The 24,998-nt window shown below is 35.6% G+C and overlaps 1 protein-coding gene across 1 annotated transcript in view; it reads left to right on the top strand.

The window, feature by feature from the left end:
• Positions 1-24,998, top strand: part of pod1 (coronin) — a 434,089-nt gene that overhangs the window by 86,767 nt on the left and 322,324 nt on the right. Inside the window, exon 6 of the mRNA XM_090401146.1 lies at positions 19,661-19,850. Coding sequence (XP_090257272.1) covers positions 19,661-19,850 — 190 coding nt within the window. The remainder of the gene's footprint in view (positions 1-19,660; positions 19,851-24,998) is intronic.

Below are 24,998 nucleotides of genomic sequence, written 5' to 3'. Positions count from 1 at the left end.
TACAGGTAACTCTCATTATACGTTGGTTTTGCATTCTCGAGAATCGCTGTATATTGGAAATCTGTAAAACAGTAGACTTATAACATGGGATAATAGAGGTTGCATTCCAGTCAGCAAGATTCTTCCTTTCAGGATTAATTTAACTAAAAATGCACCTATTTTCATACATATTTAAGGCATATTATTTACGATGTAGTAAATAAAATATTCATTATATATAAAACAAATAACTGTTAAAGTAGTTCTTTATTTTCATGATTAATACATCATAACCACATCTTTATCTAGTATGCTGAAGGAGGCTGAAGGCTACTTTTTCAAGAATCTTTCACTGGAAATCTGACTTGCAGTTTTCAAGATGCCCTTTATTGTAACCTTTCAGTGTGTAACCTCCATCTCTACCTTTGCTTTGAAGAGAAATTCATGAAATTCTTCAGTGACAATGTGATTTGCAGTTGCAGTCTCTCCATTCATGTTGAGATTGTGGAATCCATAGTGACTCTTATAGCAGTCGTATCACCCACAGCTTACAAGAAAAGATGTCTGTTACTCTTCATCTTTTGTGAGATCTTCCTACAAATGTTTTGCCTTCTCTGTTATGACTGTCCCAGACAAAGGCCTGTTCTACTGGTTCTGATGTGGCCAACATTCTTTCCATTTTCTGAATTGCATGACATTTAGATTTCATTGCTAATTGTGGACATTTGAGGTCTATTGCAAATTGTATTAGCCATTATTACTGTAGAATCATTCAGTCCCATGTCTCTTTGAATGTCAAAGCAATGTTCACCTCTATCAAGCCGATGTAGAATTTCCAGTTCTGAATTCTTATGCCTTTTTCTTCACTTGGTCTTTATTAACATTCTTCTCTTCACTCTTAGTTTCCTTTTTCTCTTGCCAGACATCTTGCTCAAAGGGTGCAGAAGTTATTATTATTATGTGACACCTCCAGGGAGTCCAAAGACTCATCAAGGGAGAGTGTGCCAACAGCATCAAATGATTGATCCCCTTCCAGAAATTTTCACTTGGTCTTTATTCACATTCTTCTCTTCACTCTTAGTTTCCTTTTTCTCTTGCCAGACATCTTGCTCAAAGGGTGCAGAAGTTATTATTATTATTATTATGTGACACCTCCAGGGAGTCCAAAGACTCATCAAGGGAGAGTGTGCCAACAGCATCAAATGATTGATCCCCTTCCAGAAATTTTCACAGAATGACACTTCCAGGGAGTCCAAAGACTCATCGAGGGAGCGTGTGCCAACAGCATCAAACGATTGATCCCCTTCCAACTACTAACTGTGCTTAAACTTACTTAACTTTTTGTGAGCCATTTAGCAGAGGCTCTATCAATTGACTAACCTTTGCTGGCAAAGGTTTTCCGCACCTTTTAGAGGAAACAGCGATAGTCCTCATGTACTGCAATAACGAAACTGCATATATTTATGAAAAGATAGATAATAGAATTGCGCATAATGAGTTTCCTGTACTCACTGCCTCTACTGTTATACCATACATACATTTTATCAATATATATATGTGCATGTGTGTTTATCCGTATCTTTATTAGTTTAGCGGTTTGCAATACTGTGCACATACTTGAATATCATAATGAATTAAAAACACAAACATATTAATTATTAATAAAAAGTAATCATAAATGGCTAAAAAACAATTTCTCAGCAACATTTACAATACACATCTTATTGAGAATAAAACCAACAGTCCTCTGTTTTATACTCTACTGTGTAATTACGTATTTCCATATTTAATAATAATATATTGGTATTATTCTGTGACACCTTCAAGCATTCTAAGGACTCATTGCAGGAAGGCACTCCCCACAACCTATCATCTTCACTATTTAATCCTTCATCTACATACAGCAGCAGTCTCCACTGTCTACACCCAATTCCATCTGCTACCCACCAGTAGTAGTATTTTTTTCTTGTAAATCGTGTATTCTCTATCCAGTATATTTAGAATAAAAAACCCAAGTTTTCCGGAGAAAAAACTGTACCTCTAGTGAAGATGGCAAATTGAATATGAAAATAGACAACAGAATAAGCAAAGTTTATGTGGTTGGTAGCCAGTTGAATAAATTTATACAGAATACGAGAGAAATTAGCCAAAACACTAAATTAGCAGTATACAAGACTGTGGTGTTTAAACCAATTTTAAGTTATGGATCTAAGTTATGGTTAGAAATAAAGCACTAGATCAAAGTTACCACAGATAAAAGTTTTGAGAAAAATTAAATTTGGGATCTGAGCAGATGGCATCATATTAAAAATGAAGATAATAGGAAGGAACTAGATATTGTGAGCAGGGCTGCTAATCTAAAGTGGTATGGTCACTTATATATGTTGGGGAACAGTTAGCAAAACAGGTGTTTGATGCCAAGATGGTAGAAAAAGATCCAGAGAATGACCAAGATCTATGTGGATTGATTCAGTCAGAAATTCATTAGAAGACTGAAATATTAGATGCAAAAATATTGATATGTTGACAAGTAATGCTCTAATTTGGAAGAAAATTGTTGTAGGAGGTTAGTAATAATGTAAACTTAATCATGTGGTACTGCCATAGTAAAGAAATTGATGATGATGAAGTATTCTTTAGCAGGGATTGGAAACTATCAAGCAGTTGCCCTACTAAATGTTATGATATAATAAATTTAGTTTAATCCTTTATCCAAGTGTGAGCAAACAAAGTTTGTACCTGAAAAAATCTTCAGGACTGGGGTAAGGTAGTACAACACCAGGCAACTCGCAGCAAAGGTGAAGCTAACATCACTCCTATATCCATCACGCCTATATCCTAACATCACTCCTATATGTTAGCTTGCTCTACCTTTGCTGCGAGTTGCCCGGTGTTGTACTACCTTACCCCAGTCCTGAAGATGTTTTCAGGCACAAACTTTGTTTGCTCACACTTGGATAAAGGATTAAACTAAATTTATTATAGTCTAACCAAGTGAAAAATAAACTTTCAACATCTAAATGTTATGATCCAAGAATTATGTATAAAATCATTGACAGTTCCTGACATCCTCCTGCAAGGGAGGAAGACGTTTGCAGAACCTCCTGTTCATTATATTAAAGGCATTCATTTCTGAATGTGTGAAAGATTTTGAAAATTTATCCAACTTGCTGCCAACATCAAACCCATGAACTAAATTCATAACTTCTTACCTTATCCAAAAGACAAACTGCACCATTATTGCTACCTGATGTTTACTAAGTACCATGTTTTTGCAACTTCTCTTATTTTGGTCAAACAGAAATATCAATCAAAAAAAGGCATTTCACAATGCCAGAGCTTACTGAGCCTCATAAATGTGGTGTGGCTCAATGTGATAATGACAACACTAGTCACAGGATCCACTAGGATAATACAAATATTTTGCATTACTGTACTCTTTAATTTGAACATTAATTCAAAGAAAGTGCTGTAGTTTTATTCCATCATCCCAACTTAAATTGTAATGATTACCTTTCTGTTCCAAAAGTTTTGGAAATTGTTATCCTCAGCTGTATTAAATATACGAGGGTGGTCTGAAAAATTCTTGGCCTAACAATGAAAAAACAAATTTATAATTTCAAAATTATTTTTATTTTTCAACATAATCTCCCTTAAGATTAATACATTTATTCCAGCGATGCTCCGGTGCCATTATCCCATCGCTGTAGTGGTTCTCAGTAAGATCTGCAAAATTCCCCTCTACAGCTGCAATCACCTCTTGATTTGAAGAAAAATGCTGACCAGTGAGGAAGTTTTTAGTTTTTGGGAAGAGATAGAAGTCAGAGGAAGCCAAATTTGGAGAATAGGGTGGATGTTCCAACAGTTCATAGTGAAGATTCCTTAATTCTTCTATTGCCAAAACACCTTTGTGGGCAAGTGCATTGTCCTGATGAAAGATGATATTTTTCTTCTGCAAACTAGGTCTTTTCTGACGAATTTTTTCGTCTAGTCTGATTAAAAGATTAGAATAATATTCCCTGGTTATTGTTTTATCCTTTTCAAGTTAATTAATAAACAAAATGCCTTTATCATCCCAAAACACCGATGCCATGACCTTTCCTGCTGATGGAACAGACTTTGTCTCTTTGGTGCTGAACAACCGGCTTCTGTCCACTGTTTTGACTGCTGTTTGGATTCTGTGTGTAATGATGAATCCAAGTCTCATCCATAGTAATAAATTGATGCACAAAATCAGTTTTATTCTTGTTAAAATGCTCCAAGCACTGTTCAGAGATTTTCATGCAAGTGTAGTTTTGATCTGCTGTGAGCAAATGCAGCACCCATCTTGTGCAGAGCTTTTTCATTTGCAATTCTTTATGCAAAATATATTCTACATATTCTTTTGAAATGTGTATAGTCTCAGCAGTTTCATGCACTTTGACTCGGCGGTCATCCAGTACCATATCGTGCACTTGATCAATGATTTCTGGTGTTGTTACACTTTTTGGACTTCCTTCACATGGATCATCTTCAAGGCTGGTACGACCACATTTAAACTCAGCAGCCCATTTCTTAATTGTCGAAAACAAAGGAGAAGAGGGCCCATAAACTTTTATGAACTTCCAATGGATTTCTTTTTTTTTTTTTTTTGTATTAAACCTTCTTTTACAAAGAATTTTATAACCACACGATACTCAATTTTATCCATTTCAAGGGATACAGACAACACTTTTGCTTCAGACAGCTGTATAAAACAAACTACTTGATAGAATGACTTGCAATTTCACATGGATGCTTATGACAGATGTACCAGCTTAGGAAAAAAAAATTTTTTTTGCTGATAGCGTTGCCATCTATGGTCAAGGCTGAGAACTTTTCAGACCATCCTCGTGTATATATATATATATATATATAGAAAGTATTTTACCTTGGGTATAATAAATGTTAAAGATACCAAGCTATTATAAACCTGGTTTTACTCTATTTCCCAAGTAAGTAAACAGACGAGTAAGTCAAGTTTGCACCTGCAAGTATTGCAAGTCTAGGTGACCCCACACGTAGTGCAAGTCAAGGCAACTTGTGGTAAAAGTGGATAAGTTCTGATCACTATTCTTAATATTTACCCTTAATGCAAAGCACATCTCCTGGAGGAGATGTATGATGCTATGTGTGTGTGTGTATATATTTATATATATATATATATATATATATATATATATATATATATACCCACTCACATCATAATAGTGTGTTATTTTAGCCACTATGTGACTTCATCTTTAGAAGGATGCCATTGCAACACATGCCTTTTTTTCAATTTTTAATAAATGCTCTTTATTTTAATGATAAATATTATTTTCCTAATATCTGTTCTTCATAACATTTCATAAAGCTATAACTTAATAACTAATAATCTTCTTCTTACTATTATTATATTTAATGATATATACTTATCACCATTAAATTCTTACGATGTACAGGATATTATCTTAAAATGGTCAGAATTTTATAACAACACTACATGAAAACTTTACATCATTATTGACTTCATATTGACAGTTTTCTTCATAATTAATCTGTTATCTATCAGTAATTCAGTATTGTTGTATCTTATATTTCAGTCTTCTTAGCTATTCTTACAAAAGGAAATCCAAAGAAGAAAAATTATTTTATGTTAATATAATAATATATTTAGTTAAAATGTTTGTATTTTAGATGTCTGCCATACTCTCTTCACCAGATGTCATTTAAAATCATTGATAGCTTACTGATTAGTTGTGGGTGGAGATTAACTTTCCCCTGGTCTCCAAAGATTAGATAGGACTAAAATGTCCTCACCTGCTTCCTTTGGGGAATAAAAGACATTAGTGAATTTATTTTATATATATATATATATATATATATATATATATGATGTTAAATATTACATTTATAAAAAGTAAATATTTTATACTAAATTATATTAAAATTATATATTATTATTATTAATACCTAATGGAATGTGTTGGATACTTAATAGATTGGTTGTCACAAATGATCTGAGAGCTGATAAGTATTCTCAGGTGAATTTGTGTGAAGGCACCTGTGAGGCAAGTGAGTGTGAGAATGACCAAGTGTGGAATCTAGTCTCTCAAGCAAAAATTTTGAATAGGGCAGTCAATTCAGGAAGTAAGGCTGATTGGGATCCTTCAGTTTATATATGCTAATTCGAGAAGTATCAGGAATAAGAGGGAGGAATTTTTGGCATTGGTTAGTACAACCTCACCAAAAGTTATAGGCATTAGCAAGACTTGGCTAACACCAGATGATGTAGAATGTGAAGGGTTTACTATTTTCAGAGAAGTCAGAGAAGATAGGATGCGGTGAGGGATACTGCTGATGATAGGGGATGAATTGCAGCCAAAAAGAATAGGAGATAGGTGGGAGGATGGCTGTTCATTTGAAGCAGTCTGGTGTGAGATCAAGGCCAGTAAGACAAAATATACAGTTGTTGTTGTTTTACTATAGGTCAAGGGATTCCACAGATGATCTCGAAGACATGCATCAGCAAATTACTACGAGTGCAGATCGAGTGATTATTATTATGGGGAACTTCAACTATGGAGATATAGACTGCAAGGAAGAAAGTTCACATGGCAGGAAGGAAATGTAATTTATACAACTACTTAGAGATAATTACTTTAGGCAGCATGTGATGGAGGGGACTGAGGATTCGAGAGTATTGACTTGGTCATAGTATCAGAAAAGCTATCCATAACCAAGGTGGCCACATTGCCTCTGATTTGGGAGAGTGATGGGAGATTGAAAAACATGAGGAATATTCTGTTAGGAAGGAGCTTTAAGCTGTGCAGTGGCATAAAATGCAGCAAATGAAGGATGTTAGTAGTGCATGGAGACAGTTAAGAGGCATCTAGAGGAAGCAATATTAAATTGTAAACCTGAGGTAAGGAGGGTTAATCTGATAGGAGTCAGATGGATAATAATATCATTAAGCATGAGCTGCAGAAGAAGAAAATGCTATGGAGGGTATATAAGGAGAAAGGTGACCAGCAAACTCATGAACAGTATGTGGTTCAGGCAGGGGAGGCAAAATCAGATTACGAGAAAAAGAATCTAGCCAAGCAAAGAAAATCCCAAAGAGTTTCTTTCATTATGTTGCAAGTAAGAGGAAAAATGATTATGGAAAATTAACCTTAATGAGTTCTTAATGGTGATGAGGTGATAAAAGAGGATAAAATAATTACCGAGTGACCACTTTGCAAGAGTATATCATCCAAGTAAGGTTACTGTTTGTAATACATGTGACAGAGACTGATGTGGGAACGAAGGTGGATGAATTGAAGGTTCTTTGGATATTTCAGAATCTCAATGTAAATTCAGCTATGGGATTAGATGGGATATCAGCTCATGTTTTATGAGAATGTGCAAGGGAACTGACAATGCCTCTGACTAGGCTGTTTAATTTAAGTCTCAGCTCTGATAGATTACACTCCCTTGGAACTCTACCAGAGGGAGAAGGAAGAGGGCAAAGTAATTCCCTTGCATAAGAGCGGTTCTAAGACTGCAGTAGCAAATTATAGACCAATCAGTATCTCAGGCATAGTGGTAAATATACTGGAAAAATTGGTCAAAAAGAGAATCCTCATACAGTATCATACTAGAATATGATACTGTATGAGGGGTAACAAGGCTTTGTGAAGAGTCAGTCATGCCTTTGTAATTTACTAAATTTTATAATAGAGTAACAGCTGAGTTGGATAAAAGAAATGACTGAAAGAGGATTTTGTTGGATTTTGCAAAGGCATTTGACAGAATACCACATGGAATTCTGTTGCACAAATGCAGGATGAATATGACATTGGTTAAGTGGATGAGAGGGTGGATTCTGGACAGATATCAAAAAGTGGTATATGAAGGGGCAGAATCAAGGTGAAAACAGGCCACTTGTTGTGGCCTGTTTTCACCTTGATTCAGTGCTGGCTTCCTTATCTCTACTAACATGTAGAGATAAGGAAGTTTTGTTATTCCACTTTATAAGGCCTTGATATGTCCATGTTTGGATTACTGTGCTGAGGTCTGGTCTCCTGGATTTCTTGGTGATGAGGAAGTGATGGAGAAGAATCACAGCTGAGCAAACAAGATGATGAGTGGTGTGTTGAATGTGCCCTATGAGGATAGATTGATGGTGTATGGATTGCAGAAGTTGGTTGATAGGAGAAAAAGAGGAATATGATAGAAACATTTAAGTTATTTAAATCATTTTACTGGATTCATCCAGAGGAAATGTTTCAGCACTTGGCTAGAGGGGGCAGAACAACAGGTCATCCCTGGATGAATAAAGGTGTGGTTAGTAGGGATGTGAGTGCTAGAATTTTTCCATGAAGAGTTGTGAATAAGTGAAATGGGTTGTGAGAGTCAGTTTTGAGTGCTTTACTTGTTAATGGGTTCAAGGAGAGGTATGATAGATTGTGTGGATAGTTTGAGTCTCCTGCATTGAGTCCTTGGACTCCATGGAGGTGCCCGTGCAGTAATACTAGTACTATTAATAATATTATTAGGTTATAACTAGTAATGGTTCATAATTACTATTGTTGTTTTTAATAACTATTTGAATATTAAATGTTAATTTTTACTGTGACGTGTGTTTGAAAATAATGATTATGCTATGATTATGAGTATACAAGGAAATACAGGGAATTTATAGGACCAGGAGTGCAATACTGTTACTTGAATCAGAAACTTGAGAGATAGAAAGGCAGCTGTAGTAGGTGATATTTGATCAGAAATACTTATTTGGTTTGGATGCATAACAGTTCTGAAATTCAGAAGGCTGAATTCCTGATAATTGGATTAGAGTTATCACAGTACCATCTTTAAAGGGGAAATATAGCTGATTGTGAGAGTTACGGAGGAATTTCACTACGTTGAACATTGTGCAAGCATACTTGAGAAGCTAAGAAAAATTGTGGTTGATAGAATCAGAATTTACTTTAAAACAAATAATAGAGAAATCATGGACTATAGCAAGGATCTGTATTTCCATTTTATACACCTGGAAAAGGCATATAAATACAAAAAAAAAAAAAAAAAAAAATCAGAGTGAAAAGTTAACTACTGAAATTTGAACTTATCGTATGCAGAACTAAAAGTAAGCACCATTATTATTATTATATGGGTATTTCCATGGAGTCTGGAAACTCATCATGGTAGACCCACACTATTATATGCAAAACCTGTTATGGCAATCCATTTTGCTCACTCAGTCTTCATGCAAAAAATCCAATCTGCATATCCTCACTAATCACATCTTATATAATTTCTATGGGTGATCCCTTGCTCTCTCTCTCTGTTTATCATATGTTGAAAAATTTTCTTTGTGTCAATCATATAGAACTGCTTTAGTAATAACTTTTAAGGTCTCTATTATGTCTCCTCGTTTCTGCCAGTCAGCTAAACATTTGTAACCCACACACCTTCAACCTATCCTCATTGACAGTTTTGACAGACCTGTCACCAGCATACTCCCTTGTCTCTGAATCCTCTCCACCACCACCACCTCATCCTCAAGAAACCGGCATGGCCAAATTAGTTGCATTGCAGTCAAGACATGGCTATATCATAGCATTATAAAGAGGAATGATAACTTTCCTAACTTTACTTGTTAGCATAGGGATCTTCTACAAGGAAGCCGTTTGGAATCCCTGTGCTCTGCAGCCTGGTTTTTCATTTCCTAAGAAGATTTGGTCGTCAATCAACAGGATCAGAACTAACCAGGGCAGATGTGGCTACCTACTACATAAATGGGGGGTGTTAGACCACCCTTATTGTGACCCCCCCCCCCCCCGTGACTCAGACGATTACTCATATTGTGTATGACTGCCCAAGGTGCCAATTTCACGGTAGTGGCCTACAGGACATCCACAAGGTGACGGATAAGGCCTTGGATTGGCTTTCCAGACTGGACATTGACCTGTAGTTGTAATTGTGCCTTTTATGTAATGAACTTTTACATGTTAAGTTTTTCATCATTTGTTTCTGGACATTGTGATTGTACATTTCATGCCAGTTTCACAAAGCCATATGCATAAATAAATAAAACTTGTTAGCATGTTTTTTGACATCCAAGTAATCCTTTGAGCTATTTTACCAACTTTTGCAATATGACTCTGAACTTCAACTCGATCTATGTTTATCTCTGGGTCCCTAGCCTCAGCAATTTCCTGCAATCTAGTACTACTAGTGTGATATGCAGCATGTCATCTTTTCAACCCAAAACTGTAAGGTTATACACTTTGGAACCCAAAGTGCATAACCTTACACTTTTCAACATTAAATTGACAATCATTATCCTTTTCCTCCAATGCTAATTTATTTAAGTCGTCCTGCAGGATATCTATATTACCGTTATCAACCATTGCTCTTCCCAGTTTTGCATCATCAGGAAACAACCGAATATCTCCCCTTAAGGTCTTTCCCTGTATCATGAATTTACAAATTAAAGAGTAGTGGCTCTAGTACAGAACCCTGCGGTACTCCACTAGTCACAGTCATTCTCCTAGATTCGACTCCACCACATACCACTCTCTGGTGTCTGTCCGTGCTACCAGCTTCATATCCATTCCTATTTGCTCCAATTTTTGTGATAGTTTTCCATGTGGTATTCTGTCAAATGCCTTTGCAAGGTCCAGCAGCATTATGACATGGCCATTTCCTTCATCTAATTCTGTCACCCTTTATAAAATGTAAGTCACTAAGGCAGGACATACCTTTTACAAAGCCATGCTGCCTCTTTCTCTTTCTCCCACTTATAGATGTTTCCTCAAAATTTGGAGATTGCATCCAATTGACCTATTTTTCCCTCATAAATCCTTTAAATGGTTTGTTTGTTTATTGATACATCTGAACTTGAAGCACAGAGGTAAGTCCTCCTGGGATTACAGCTATTTTTGTGTTCATTTTGCAGAGTTCGTTCTTAACAGCTTTGGTTTTATGGCATCTAAAACTGATCCCATACTAAATCAAGGCATCTGGACCACACCATCTTTTTCCATAACTTCATCCCTTCCTCATCCATTCATCCTTTTTATGAATATGAATTACTTGACATTGTCAGCATCCAGGAATGCGTTAGCAGAACTAACCTCAGGTGGTATGGTCACTTAAACAGAATGGGCGAGGAAAGATTAGCCAAACAAGTGTTCTCTGCCAGGTTGGCAGGAAAAACGACCCAGAGGAAGACCAAGATATAGGTGGATTGATACAGTACAAAGTGCCTTAGACGATAGAAATATAAGATCTGATAATGTTTGAGTTTTGACAAGTAAAAGGCTGATTTGGAGGAAAATTTTAGATAGTAAGTTAGTAATGATGTAAATTTTTCATGTAGTACTATCATATCCTGTACACCCCTTGAGGGTACATGGCAGAAATTTGATAATGATGTAAACTCCTTTGGGAAGTTTTCCTTTGAGCATTGTTTTTCTTTTAAAAATTAAAAAAAAGGTGGCAATTTTGTTCCATCTGCATAGCATGACAAAACAATAGTATAGTGGGTTTTTTTGTGACCAGATTTAACAATATTTTTCTTACTGTTAGAATCAAGAGTCTTATTTGAGAGCACATCAAAAGTCAGGTGCACTTCATCCATATTAGCTATCTGTGAAAGTTAAAATTTGTCTTGTTTTCTATCATTTATGATGAATATGTGAAACTCAATTTTATTTTCAAATTCATCTTCATTCTGGCATCTGGCATTTTTTATGATATTTTCATTTTTGCATGCATGCATAAATCATTTCTCTTCATAAATCTGAAGCACCATGATGGTGACCCTTTAAAATCGATGATATGTCTTTCTGTTGCCAATAAATTTTCTCATTGAATAATCATTTTTATGGATACGCAGCAACCCGATCTTCTTTGATCCATTATTCAAATTTTTAATTCATTTGAAATTTCTGGTATTTCGTCGGTTTTCAGTGGAGATTGTGTTATTTCGAATTTGCTTCTATTAATTGCTCCTATTGCTTCCTCCAAGTTCAGACTATTTTTTCTCTAGGCAGAGGCCTAAAGTGACACTCTTTTTCCTATTGGCATTCTTTTTTGCATACTCAATCACACTATGCTTCAACGCAGTCATATAGCTATGTCTGTGGCTCATAGAATCAATGGGTTATAAAAAAATTTAAATATAATAATGTATTGATTACTAGTTTAAATGCATGACTGTTAACGACTGTGCAACTATTCAAACTGAACATGCATTACCGACAAGCGATAATGCATTGTAATTGTGCATACATAAAAAACACATCAGTGTATAAGATTCACTGTAAGATGCATTCAGCTTATAGGACACATCCTAATTTTCAGATAAATTTTAGGTACAAAAAAAGCACGTCTTATAAGGCAAAAAATACAGTAGATTGATCAACTTCATCACAAGCAATGTCAGTTCTCTTGCACATTCACATAGTACATAGGCTGATATGCCATCCAGTCCCACTGCTGCATTCACATTAATATTTTTCAATATGCTTAACACCTCCTGTTCATCTACCTCAAAATATGCCATGCATCTCTGCTACATCAACTGCAAAATGCCCTCCTGGACAGTGCACCTTTTCAAAATGATTAGTCAGCAACCCAACTATTTGTTTTCCCTGTCATTTTCCTACCATCAGTATTGATTAAAGTCATCATTCTATAGTCATTTTTCCTCTTACCCGCTACATAACAAAAAAACTCATTTAGATTTACTTTGGCCTGCTTAGCTAATTTCCTCTAGCAATCTGATTTGGCCTTCCTTACCATACTTGTTACCGTTCTTGCTTGCACTTTGTACTTCTCATTAGAATGCCAATCTCCTTTTTCTTTATATTCCCTCCACAATGCTACTTAACTCCCACTTGGTTATCCTCCTGATTGTAGATATGCAGTCCGATACTGCTTTCTGAAACAATCCCTGACCACTTACCATCCATGCACTACTGACATTCTTTCCTTGTTGCTTCTAAAGCCATAGCACGGAAAACTGGCAGCGATGATTACCAGCATTATAGTTCAACATTATTGCTTTCTTGATTGAGAATTCCACATGTTTAGCAACATCATAAACAGCAAAAGTAATAATAATAATGCAAATACCTGCTGGATTTCTGTTCATTGTAGGAAACCCTCAAAAGGAAAGAAGTGGAATTGCTGAAGATTTTAAAAACATTAACTTATTAACATAATAATATTCAATGCTAAAAATGTAGATAAACTTGTTGAATGGTAGGCATTTGAAGTAGAGGGATGTGGAAGAATTTAGGAATTTGGCAGGTGCATTTGTGTCTTTTCCCACAGAAGGTTCTACTGAGGAAGAAATGGAAGAATTTTTTGTGTCATTAAAGAAGACAGCAGATGTAAAGAAAAAGGAAAGGTTGCTCATTGTGGGTGATTTAAACACCAGAATATGATTACATACCAGACATATAAAAATGTTTTCAAAAAATTTGGAGAGAAGAGCAAAGGTAATAATAATGACAAATGCCTGCTTGATTTCTGTTCATGACACGAACTAGTCTTATTATTATTACCCCAAGACCTTGTAGAGTCAAAGACTCATCTGGGAGGTCCTTTTATCACACACACACATAGCTCATCATACCATGCCTTGAACACATTCAAACTCCTTGCAGACACCACACTCTCAGGCAAGTCATTCCAATCATTCACAACTCTGCACGAAAAAAACCTGCCCCTCATTCCCCTACTCACACCCTCTTTATACAGTTTCCAGGGATGACCTCTGGTTCTCCCCTGATCTCCCACTATTTTCTGTAGTACTTCTCCAGCATTGATCCTATAACAACCTCTTACCAACTTGTAGGTCTCTATCATATCTCCCCCTCTTCCTCTTGTCCACCAGACTCTGCAAATTACATCTTCTTAATCTTTCCTAATAGTCGACATTCCAGAGGTCAGAACCTACCTTAGTCAATCACCTTTGGACCCTTTCCAACATCTCTTCATCCTTCTGAAAACCAGGTGACCAAATATGGGCACAGTAGTCCATGTGTGATCTAATCAAAGCCTTATACAACGGAACAAGAATCTCCCTACTTCTACACGTCAGTGTCCTCCGCATCATTCCCAGAAGCCTTTGTGTTGTCTTCACAATTTTTGGCTATGTGTCCCCTAAATTTCAGATCCTTATCCACTATCACCCCCAGATCTCATATTTCTTTCACCTCCAACAATATATCCTCAACAAACATAAATTCTGCATCCTCTCTTTGTTTTCCAAATTTTAAAACCTTACATTTTTCAACATTGAATTCGCATCTCCATTTCCGTGCCCAATCACTCAGTTTATTCAAGTCTTCTTGTAAGGCCACAGCATCTTCTCTTCATGGTTCGTCCCAACTTTGCATCATCTGCAAACAACTGAATATCTCCATCTCCATCCAAATCTTCACCTATATCTTTAATATACAAGTTAAACAGTAATGGCCCTGAAACAGATCCTTGAGGAACTCCACTATTGACTTTCCTTTTCCTGGATATCACACCCCATACACAACTTGTTGATACCTATCAGATAGCCAATCTCCAATCCAATGCACTAATCTAATATCCAACACCATCCTCTGTAGTTTTACTATCAACTTATCATGTGGTAATCTATCAAAAGCCTTTGTGAAATCTAAGTATATTACTGTGTATCCTTCTCCTCTGTCCAAGGAAGCAGTCACTTTATTGTAATAAGTAAGTAGATTACTACAACATGACCTCCCTTTAGCAAATCCATGCTGTTCATCAAAGATAATACCATTGTTGTCAACCCAAATCTGGATCCTAGTTCTCACAAGCTTCTCCAACAACTTAACCACAACACCTGACACACAGATAGGCCTATAGTTGAATACTTGAGTTCCATCACCTCCTTTATGAAATGGCACAATTTTGCCCTCCTTCCACTCCTTAGGGACTTGACCGAGTGCAAGACTCGTATTAAAAAAATATGTCAAGACAGGTGTTAACTCCCAGGCGCATTCCTTCAGAATATGTGGTGATATATTATCAAGTCCCACAGCCTTATTAACATCTAGTTTATTCAACTCCCCCATACACCTCTTGCTTACTTACAGTCAGTCTCTTCTTCCCATCATATACTGCTCTCAATCTCTCCATGAAGTCACATTCACAAGATTGAAAGACCTTTATGAATTGCTCATTAAGTATCTCCACCACACATTCTGCAACAGCTGTCTTTATACCATTTTCTCCTATCAGTGTCATCCTTCCACAATCATTCTTTCTTTTGCTGGCTACATATTGAAAGAACTCCTTAGGATTCTTTTTGGCTTCATTAGCTAACTGCCGCTCATACCTCAATTTTACTACCCTCACCAGCCATGTCAACTGAAATGCCTGGTCTTTGTAGTCCTCATGGAATTGGTTATTTCCACTTCTCTTATGATGCCTCCATAATGCCCTCTTTCTCTGTATTACATGCTTAATCTCTTTATTCATCCATCTCCCACCTACCTTATTTTACCTTCTCACCCTCGGAATACATTTAGACATTGCATCTACTAGATAGTTTTTGAAAATCCCCCAAGCTGCATTGATTTCTTTTCCATCTAACTCCTCATTCCATGCTACACCCGCAAGCGTTACTAGTTAATGATCCAAGTTAAATATGTGCATAAATTCACATGGAAAGCACAAGAAATAAGAAAAGTCTTGACTATTTTATTGTTGATAGTGGTATCTTTTCACTGGTTCAGAATAGTAATAGACTGAGGGATTTGAAATAAAAAGTCATCATCAACAAATTCCTAACATGTACCCTCAAGGGGTGTACAGGATATTATGATAGTACTACATGAAGTATTTACAGCATTTAACTTCCTATCAACAATTTTTCACATTTCAATCTGTTATCTGTCAAGATCCAACATTATCAGATCTTATATTTATGTCTTCTAAGGCACTTTTTACTGTATCAATCCACCTATGTCTTGATCTTCCTCTGGGTCTTTTTCCTGACAACCTGGCAAAGATCTTGTTTTGCTAATATTTCCTCTGCCATTCTGTTTAAGTGACATACCACCTGAGATTAGCTCTGCTAACACATTCCTGGATGCAAATGATGTCAAGTTCTTTCCTAATATCCTCATTTTTAATATGATATTGCCATTGATGCCATCTTTTCACTCCCCTAATCTTTCCCAGGACACTCATATTTGTGGTCTCTAGTTTTTGGTCAAGTGCTTTATGTCTAACCAAGCTCTCAGATCCATAAATTAAAATTGATTTGAACACTGTCTTATATATAACTAATTTAGTGTTTTGATTAATGAATGAACTTACTACCATGCTGGCTTTGTTGATTCTGTTGTCTATTTCTATATTTAACTTTCCATTTTCACTAAAAATGTGCCTAAGTAGCCAAAATGTTTTGATTATTCTATAGATTCTCCATTCAAATGCAGTTGATATTTTCAAGTTATCTGCCTATTTTCATTGTTTTTGTCTTGTTATTGCTGATTTTCATGACAAATTTATTACAACAGTTATTCAGTTTAGTCAGGGAATCTTGCAGACTTGTACTGGATTTATTTAAAAGTATAACATCATCTGCATAAAGTAAAGAGCTGAGATTATCATCTCCAATTGTGATATCAGGTTTAATACTGCTTTCCTTTCAACCTTGTCTGACACCAGATTTAACATCAAACCATCTTCCTGTACATCCTTTAATTCTAACTGCTGACTTACAACTCAAATAAAGACTATGGCTTGATATAATGCTCCATTGACACCATATAACTGTATATAGCCTTTCTCTTAGCACCTTGTCATATGCCTTTGTAGATCTGCATATGCCTCATATGCAGATCTACAAAATTTAAATACAGACCTTTGTTATGTTCCCACGATTTCTCAACTATTTGTCGTCGTAAAGTGAAAATCTGATCCTGACAGCCTCTATTTGGCCCGAATCCAGCATGTTTTTAACCAAGCTTCCCATCCACAATCTTTCTGAACTGTTTCTCAAGTATACTTGCATAAATCTTACCAGGAACACACAGCAGGGAAACACCTCTGTAATTCTCACATTCCATTTTATTTCCTTTTTTGTATATAGGTACTATGGGAGCTCTACTCTAGTCATCTGGAATTCATCCCTCTGTCAAGGCCTTCTGAATTATGCAGAACTTTTATACCTCCATACTTGAGCATTTCTGGTCGAATATCATCTACTCCTGCTGCCTTTCCACATTTCAGGCTTTCAATGGCATGGCTTTTTCTACTTCAAGTATGGATATGTTTTCTTGATTGCATGCCTGTTGAGTGTTTTTTTACCACTGTGCTGTCACTGATTGTTCCATTTAGCAGTTTTTGAAAGTAATTACTCCATATCACTTTTATCATCTCGAATTCCTTTTATAGCACTCTTTCCTCCATTCCTGAGCTTTTTCAACAGCCCCCTGAATATTTTTCCACCTTCCTAGTATTTATTTTCTATGTTCTTGCCAAAGTCTTCCCATTACATTTGTTTAGCTAGTTTTACACATTGTTTAGCTCTCTTACATTTGTCTCTGTATTCTCTAAGAGCACAAGCTGACTTATTTACCAGGAACTTTCAATATGCTTTTTTCTTTTCCTTCAATCCTTGCAGACAACCTCAATACATGGTTCTCTGACTGAAATAGTCAATGTTTTCTTCAGGACTTGCCACTGAATCTCCTAGGTTTTGGTTCCTGTTCCTTGCAGACTTGTACTGGATTTATTTAAAAGTATAACATCATCTGCATAAAGTAAAGAGCTGAGATTATCATCTCCAATTGTGATATCAGGTTTAATACTGCCTTTCAAACTATCATTTTTTTCCTGAATAATGTTTGTGTATTTTAGTTACAGTTCACATCTGAAAGCTGCTGAACTTTTATTCGCTTTAAAACTTTCTTACATGTTCTTCTTTTCAATATGAAATTCAGTTTCATCCTGTTCAACACTAAATGGTGATCACTTTTAATTTCAAATCTTCTGTACATCTAGTATCCTGCACCAGTGAGAAAACATCACTATTAACAATAACACAGTTAACAAGACTTTTCTTATTCCTTTCCTTTTTTCTCCATGTGAATTTATACTCATTTTTATGTTGGAACATTGTGTTAGTAATAACCTGAGCAGAAATCTAGCAGATATTTGCTCTTTTCTACATATTATCTGAAAATATTTCTGTATCTCTGACTATCATTTCCTACTCTGCTATTCAGATCCCCTAACAAAGACCAATTTTTCATTGTGTCAGTTGCTTTCTCTAAAGCCTCAAAAAATTCTTCCACTTCTACCTAGTAAAACTTTCTGGGACGATAGGTACAAACACGTTTGATTGTCCAGTTCCCCATTCTGATATTTGCCCACATCACTCTACTTGATATTGCCTGCCATTCAAGAAGATTAGCCTTGTAATTAGTGTTGAATACTATAGCTACTCCTTCTTTTCCCTGATTGTTATTGTTTGAATATAACATTTTGTATTTATTGCATAGAAGATCTCACCAGTTTTTGTCTTTTTTTCTTTCTTTCACCCCTGTTATGTCGATCTGGTATTTATCCTGTTCTTCTGCCAGCTCCATTTCTTTGCCATTCATGCTTCTTATGTTGATAGTACTGATTTTGAACTATGGTGACGTTGTGGTGGGGGTGTGTTTCTGGATTTGTTTCAGTAGCTGACTTTTTTGCTGTTTGTCCTGGTTCCCTGGTGAAAGCAACGGGGACTTGTTTAACTGGGTGACGCCCCAGCCAGCATAAAAGTTATGTCAGTAAGCAACCAAAAAAAATTTGATAATGTATGAATGGTTTACTTTTGTATGATAGAAAATAGAAGAAATATTTTTAACATTATTATTATTTTTTATGTTTAATAAATAAAAGCTATTAATTTTTACTGTGCATAGTATTATCTTTATTTCCATAGTAAGACAGCCTTCATATTTGTAGATGGTTTTCAGAAGATTGATAGGCCAACTACTAAAATATTAATTTATTATTATTGTTAGCCTTTTGCTAATCAAATGGCCACACATGAATTACGTAAGTTTCTACTTTATGCCTTACTTGTTGTACATTGAACACCATTGTCATATTCAAGTTTGATTTTATGTTTATATTTTATCATGGGTTTATGCTTTATGATGAAAGTTTAAGAAATGTATATAGTGTGCTGAATTAGGAGGAATATTATTATTATTATTGTATGGCACCTCCATGGAATCTGAAGACTCATTTCAGGAGACCCAAGCTATCCCCCAATCTATTATATCTCTCCTTGAACCCATTAACAGAAAAAGTGCTAACAACTGACTGTGGCAACCCATTCCATTCATTCACAACTCTCCAAGTGAAAAATCTAGTCCTTACACCCCTACTAACCACACTTTTACTCAACTTCCAGGAATGACCTCTTGTTCTCCCCTTCTACATTGATTTTGACCTTGGCAGACATACAGCATTTATTTACTATAGACCTTGCAGCTTCCCATGTGTGGTAATGATATGAAAAAAAAAAAAAAATAAAAAAGATATAACAAAAGTACTGTATTATGGGAATGGTGAACATAGCCTGAATTTTTCTTAAATCATTTATGTTGCATGCCTTTGTAGGAGCATTGAAATGTTCATATTTTTCTTTTAGATGAAAATTTGGCGTATTCCAAAAGATGGCTTGTCCACCGATATTCCTTGTAATCCAGAAATATGTTTTCAGCCACTTAGCCATCGTATTGAAGTAGTGACATTTAACCCTGCTGTGGATTGCATTCTTGCTAGTGCTGATGATAAATCTGTTAGGCTGTGGGATGTGTCCAGACAGGAACAGCTATTTGGTATGTGATCAGTTAACATCTCTGTACTCAGTTATTGTGTTTTGTGTAATTAGATTAACTATTTATTACTAACTGTAATGAAATTTGACCAGTAGCTTAGCTGAGTTTTTGGTGTACCTGGCAAATTTTTAGTTATGTACCTTTTTAGTGTGACAATTTGGATAATTGTAAATTTTCATGTCACTGGTACCGTTGGCAACTGCTCCAGTGTCATAGTATTCCTATTCCAGTGATTGACCTTTTATTATTTAAAATTAAAAAAAAAATTAAATATTTAGAAATGCATTTAAATTAATGAATATTAAAAAAAAATGGAATTTAGAATGTTTTTATATATTGTAAATAACATACTCAAAAGGCTACATGAGTATAGGTTGTCATAAGAATAAAATTGAGTGATAGGTATTTATCATATTTCCTTATTACAGGGCTTTCATATTTCAGACAGACAGACTGGCAGATAACTTTTCTTATATGTACATTTGGTACCTTGAATCAGAAAAAAAATCAATCCTTATGCAATATGCTCTGAATATGCTAGCTGCAGTGTTCATTGAAATACTGTCTGACCACAGATACGAGAACCTCAGCTGGCAGTGTGCCAAGAAGAGTCAATTCATGTTGAAAGGAGAGAAAGAAATAAGGTGATGTACGAATTCGTCACCAACACGTGAAATCGCATGCTTTATATGTAAAATTTTCCAACTGTGTTTTGTGTAATTAGTTTAACATCACTGTGTTTTGTGTAATTAGTTTATTACTTTTTACACTCATCCCATGAAACACATTGATTACCTTATTATTGGAATGGATTTGCCTTCTTCTTCTGTATGCAGAAGTGTCGAGGGATCTCGCATCTGTGGTTGCACAGTATAAGTGTCACATAAAAGTATTTATTTATTTATTTTATATTTTCAAAAATAATTTAAAGAAAGCTGTATTTAAAGAAATTTTAATCCAGAACCTAAGTCTAAACAGGAATGACTCCTAAATGATTCATAATTCTGGACTGGAGTTCTTAATCTTGACTCCATTTTTTAAAACACACCCACCCACACACACACAGAGAGAGAGAACATGAGTAAGCTCGGACATACCTCAGATCGCTCCTCTTTTTACCTTAATTTTGTATGGTATTGAACAGGAAAACTGGGTTTAACTAGTACCAACTGATAGCTTGTACAGTTCTCTTTCTAACAGTGAGTAATTTACTCCATAGTATTATAGTTCTAAGCACGTATGAGTAATTTTTTACTCTCTTTTTATGGACCAAATACTGTGGTCAAACTTAATATATCCATTGTTCAGTTGCCCTTAAAGACAACGACCTCTCATAATAGGATTAACTGCTATAGCAAGGGCTAGTATCCCCCCCCCCCATCACTGCTGCTACAAGTAGGCACAAAGGTCACAAGGAACAACCCTCTGAAGTCTAATTCAATGGAAGCATCACTTCCAGGAGCAAGCATAAAAACTGTAAGTACATTCTCTTAAACTTTCTACCTTAGAAAACTTAGCAGTTCAATAGGAAAGTTATTATAGTACAACTTTGATTAACAGATAGTGGCACAGGACAAATTAGAGTTCAAAAAAGCCCCTGATTTGCTGTGTAACATTGCCAAAGTAAGCATTAATTTAAGAAATGATTTAAAAAAACGACATACTAATTGCAGGGAGCAAACTAACAAACGTATTCATTAAAATGAAAAAATGAAACAAATGTATCAAAAGAACTAAAGACTACCTACTACAAACAAGCAGGAACAAGCTAATTTAGTTCAACCCACTCAGCTATACTCACAAGTCATTAAAAACAATGCTAAAAACAAAGACAAATCTGAGAACAATCATCATAAAATTCCTGCCATGTACCTTCAAGGGGTGTACAGGATATGATAGTACTACATGAAAAATTGACATCATTACTAGCTTCCTATCTACAATTTTTCTCCAAATCAGTCTGTTACTTGTCAAGACTCCAACATTATCAGATCTTATATTTCTATCGTCTAAGGCACTTTGTACTGTATCAATCCACCTATATCTTGGTCTTCCTCTGGGTCATTTTCCTGCCAACCTGGCAGAGACCACTTGTTTTGCTAATCTTTTGCTAATCTTTCTTCACCCATTCTGTTTAAGTGACCATACTACCTGAGATTAGCTCTGCTAATGCATTTCTGGATGCCGACAATGTCAAGTTCTTTCCTAATATCCTCGTTTTTAATGTGGTATTGCCATTGATGCCATCTGTTCATACCTCTAGTCTTTCTCAGGACTCTCATATCTGTGGTCTCTAGTCTTTGGTCAAGTGTTTTACTTCTGACCCAGCTCTCAGATCCATAAGTTAAAACTGGTTTGAATGCTGTCTTGTATACAGCTAATTTAGTGTTCCGACTAATTTCTCTCTTATTCCATATAAATTTATTCAGTTGACTTCCTATTGTACCAGCTTTGTTGATTCTGTTGTCTATTTCCATATTTAATTTACCATCTTCACTAAAAATTGTGCCTAAATAGCTGAAATGTTTTACTTGTTCCACAGGTTCTCTATTCACAACACAGTTGATATTTTCAACAATTCTACCTATTTTCATTGTCTTTGTCTTTTTAATGCTGACCTTCATACCATATCTATTACAACAGTTATTTAATTTAGTCAGGGAATCTTGCAAACTTGTAGAGGATTTATTTAGAAGTATAACATCGTCCGCATAAAGCAAAGAGCCGACATTAACATCTCCAATTCTGATATCATGTTTAATACCACTTTCCTTCATGATGTGATCCATATAGATAATGAATAACAGAGGGAATATTGTACATCCTTGTCTCACACCAGATTTAACATTAAACCATCTTCCTGTACTTCAATTCTAACTGCCGACTTACAACTCAAATACAGACTAAGTATTGCTTGATATAATGCCCCATTGACACCATATAACTGTAGCATATTGAATAGCTTCTCTCTTGGCACCTTGTCATATGCCTTTTCCAGATCGACAAAACTTAAATACAGATCTTTGTTATATTCCCATGCTTTCTCGACTGTTTGTCGTAAAGTGAAGATCTGATTCTGACAGCCTCTATTTGGCCTGAATCCAGCTTGTTCTTCACCAAGCTTTTCTTCCACAATTCTTCTTAACTGTTTCTCAAGTACACTTGCATAGATCTTGCCAGGAACACTCAGTAGGGAAATACCTCTCTCATTCTCACATTCAGTTTTATTTCCCTTTTTATATATGGGTACTATGAGAGCTCTACTCCAATCATCGGGAATTTGTCCCCCTGTCCAGGCTTTCTGAACTATGCAGTGCAGCTACTGTAAGACTTTTATACCACCATACTTCAGCATTTCTGGTTGAATATCATCTACTCCTGCTGCCTTTTCACATTTTAAACGTTTCATTGCTTTTTCTATTTCAAGTATGGATATGTATTCTTGACTGTATGCCTGTTGAGTGTTTTTTTACCACTGTGCTATCACTGCTTGTTTCATTTAGCAATTTTTCAAAGTAATTACTCCATACTTCAAGGATATCTTTTTTTCCTGTTTTCATGTCACCTTTATCATCTCTAACTTCTTTTACAGCACTCTTTCCTCCATTTCTAAGCTTCTTCAACAACCTCCAGAATATCTTACCACTTTCATGATATTTATTTTCTATATTCTTGACAAAGACCTCCCCTGACTTTCGTTTAGCTAGTTTTACACAGTGTTTAACTTTCTTACGTTTGTCTCTGTATTCTCTAAGAGCAAAAGCTGACTTATTTGACAGGAACTTTTGATATGCTTTCTTCTTTTCCTTCACTGCCTCTTTAACTTCCTGTGTCCACCATGGATTTCTGATTTTTCTTTCCTTGCAGACAACATCACCACATGCCTCGCTGGCTGAATCAATCAGGGTTTTCTTCAAGGCTTGCCACTGAATCTCCAAGGTATGGTTCCTGTTCGCAAACTCTTTCATATTTTCTTCAATAAGCTTTGTGTATTTTAGTCTACAGTTCACATCTGAGAGCTGCCCAACTTTTATTCGCTTTAAAACTTTCTTACATGTTATTCTTTTCAATATGAAATTCAATTTTATCCTGCTCAAGACTAAATAGTTATCACTTCCAATTTCAAATCCTCTGTACACTCTGGTGTCCTGAACTATAGAGAAAACATCACTATCAACAATAACATAGTCAATGAGACTTTTCTTATTCCATGTTTCTTCTCTCCATGCGAATTTGTGCACATTTTTATGTTGGAACATGGTGTTAGTAATAACCAGTCCATGTCCTGAGCAGAAATCCAACAGGTATTTGCCATTATTATAAGGAAAAGAAACATCCAACGAAAATAGGAAATACAGGCCAATTAGCCTCATAAATGTTGCTGGTAAGGTACCAGAAAAACTTCTGATAAACCAAATAATGCACTTTGTCTATTCAAGAGACCTATTAAGTAGCAATCAATATGCAATTGATTGCTACTTAATCAATTGCATATTAACCAGAATTGCATCAATCAAGTACAGTAGATGCAATTCTGGAGGTTAAATAGTTCACAGGAGACAATCTACAGCAAAAAAAAAAAAAAAGATGCACTACTGATCTCACTCAATGCACAAGGATCTTTCGATGCTGCGTAGTGGCCCACCATAAAATGAGATTTCCAATGTCCATGAAACCTCTACCTTGCAAAATATTATTTTACAGACAGAAATGCAACCATGACATTATAAGCAACAGCTGTAATGAAAGTAGTCAAATGAGGCTGTCCACAAGGTTCCTGCTGTGGACCAGGTTTCTGGAACATCCAGTACAATTTGCTAATTAAGACTTCCTTTCACTACTGAAACAAAAGTCATAGCTTTCACTGATGATGCGATGATAATAAGTTGGGGACATAGTGGCTTACAGTTAGAAGTAATGACCAATGAAGAAATCTGTAAAATTGTAAAAATTTCATTGGGCACACAAGAAGAAAGTTACTTTCAATAGCTCTAAGTCTCAAGTGTTCTACATCTCACGTAAAAAATCAAAACAACCTGTAATGGTTTCCTAAACAGGGATGTTCTCGAGCTAGCCAGTGAGTTAAAATACCTAGGAATAACAATAGATGAATTTACCTTCAACAAGCACATCTCATATGTTGCCGAA

This window comes from Typopeltis vanoorti, chromosome 12 (genome assembly GCF_054136105.1).
Source record: "Typopeltis vanoorti isolate ZY-2024b chromosome 12, IOZ_Tvanoo_1.0, whole genome shotgun sequence".
NCBI lineage: Eukaryota > Metazoa > Arthropoda > Arachnida > Uropygi > Thelyphonidae > Typopeltis > Typopeltis vanoorti.
The sequence above is the reverse complement of the archived record's forward strand: the minus strand, read 5'-3'. Positions and strand labels throughout refer to the sequence as shown.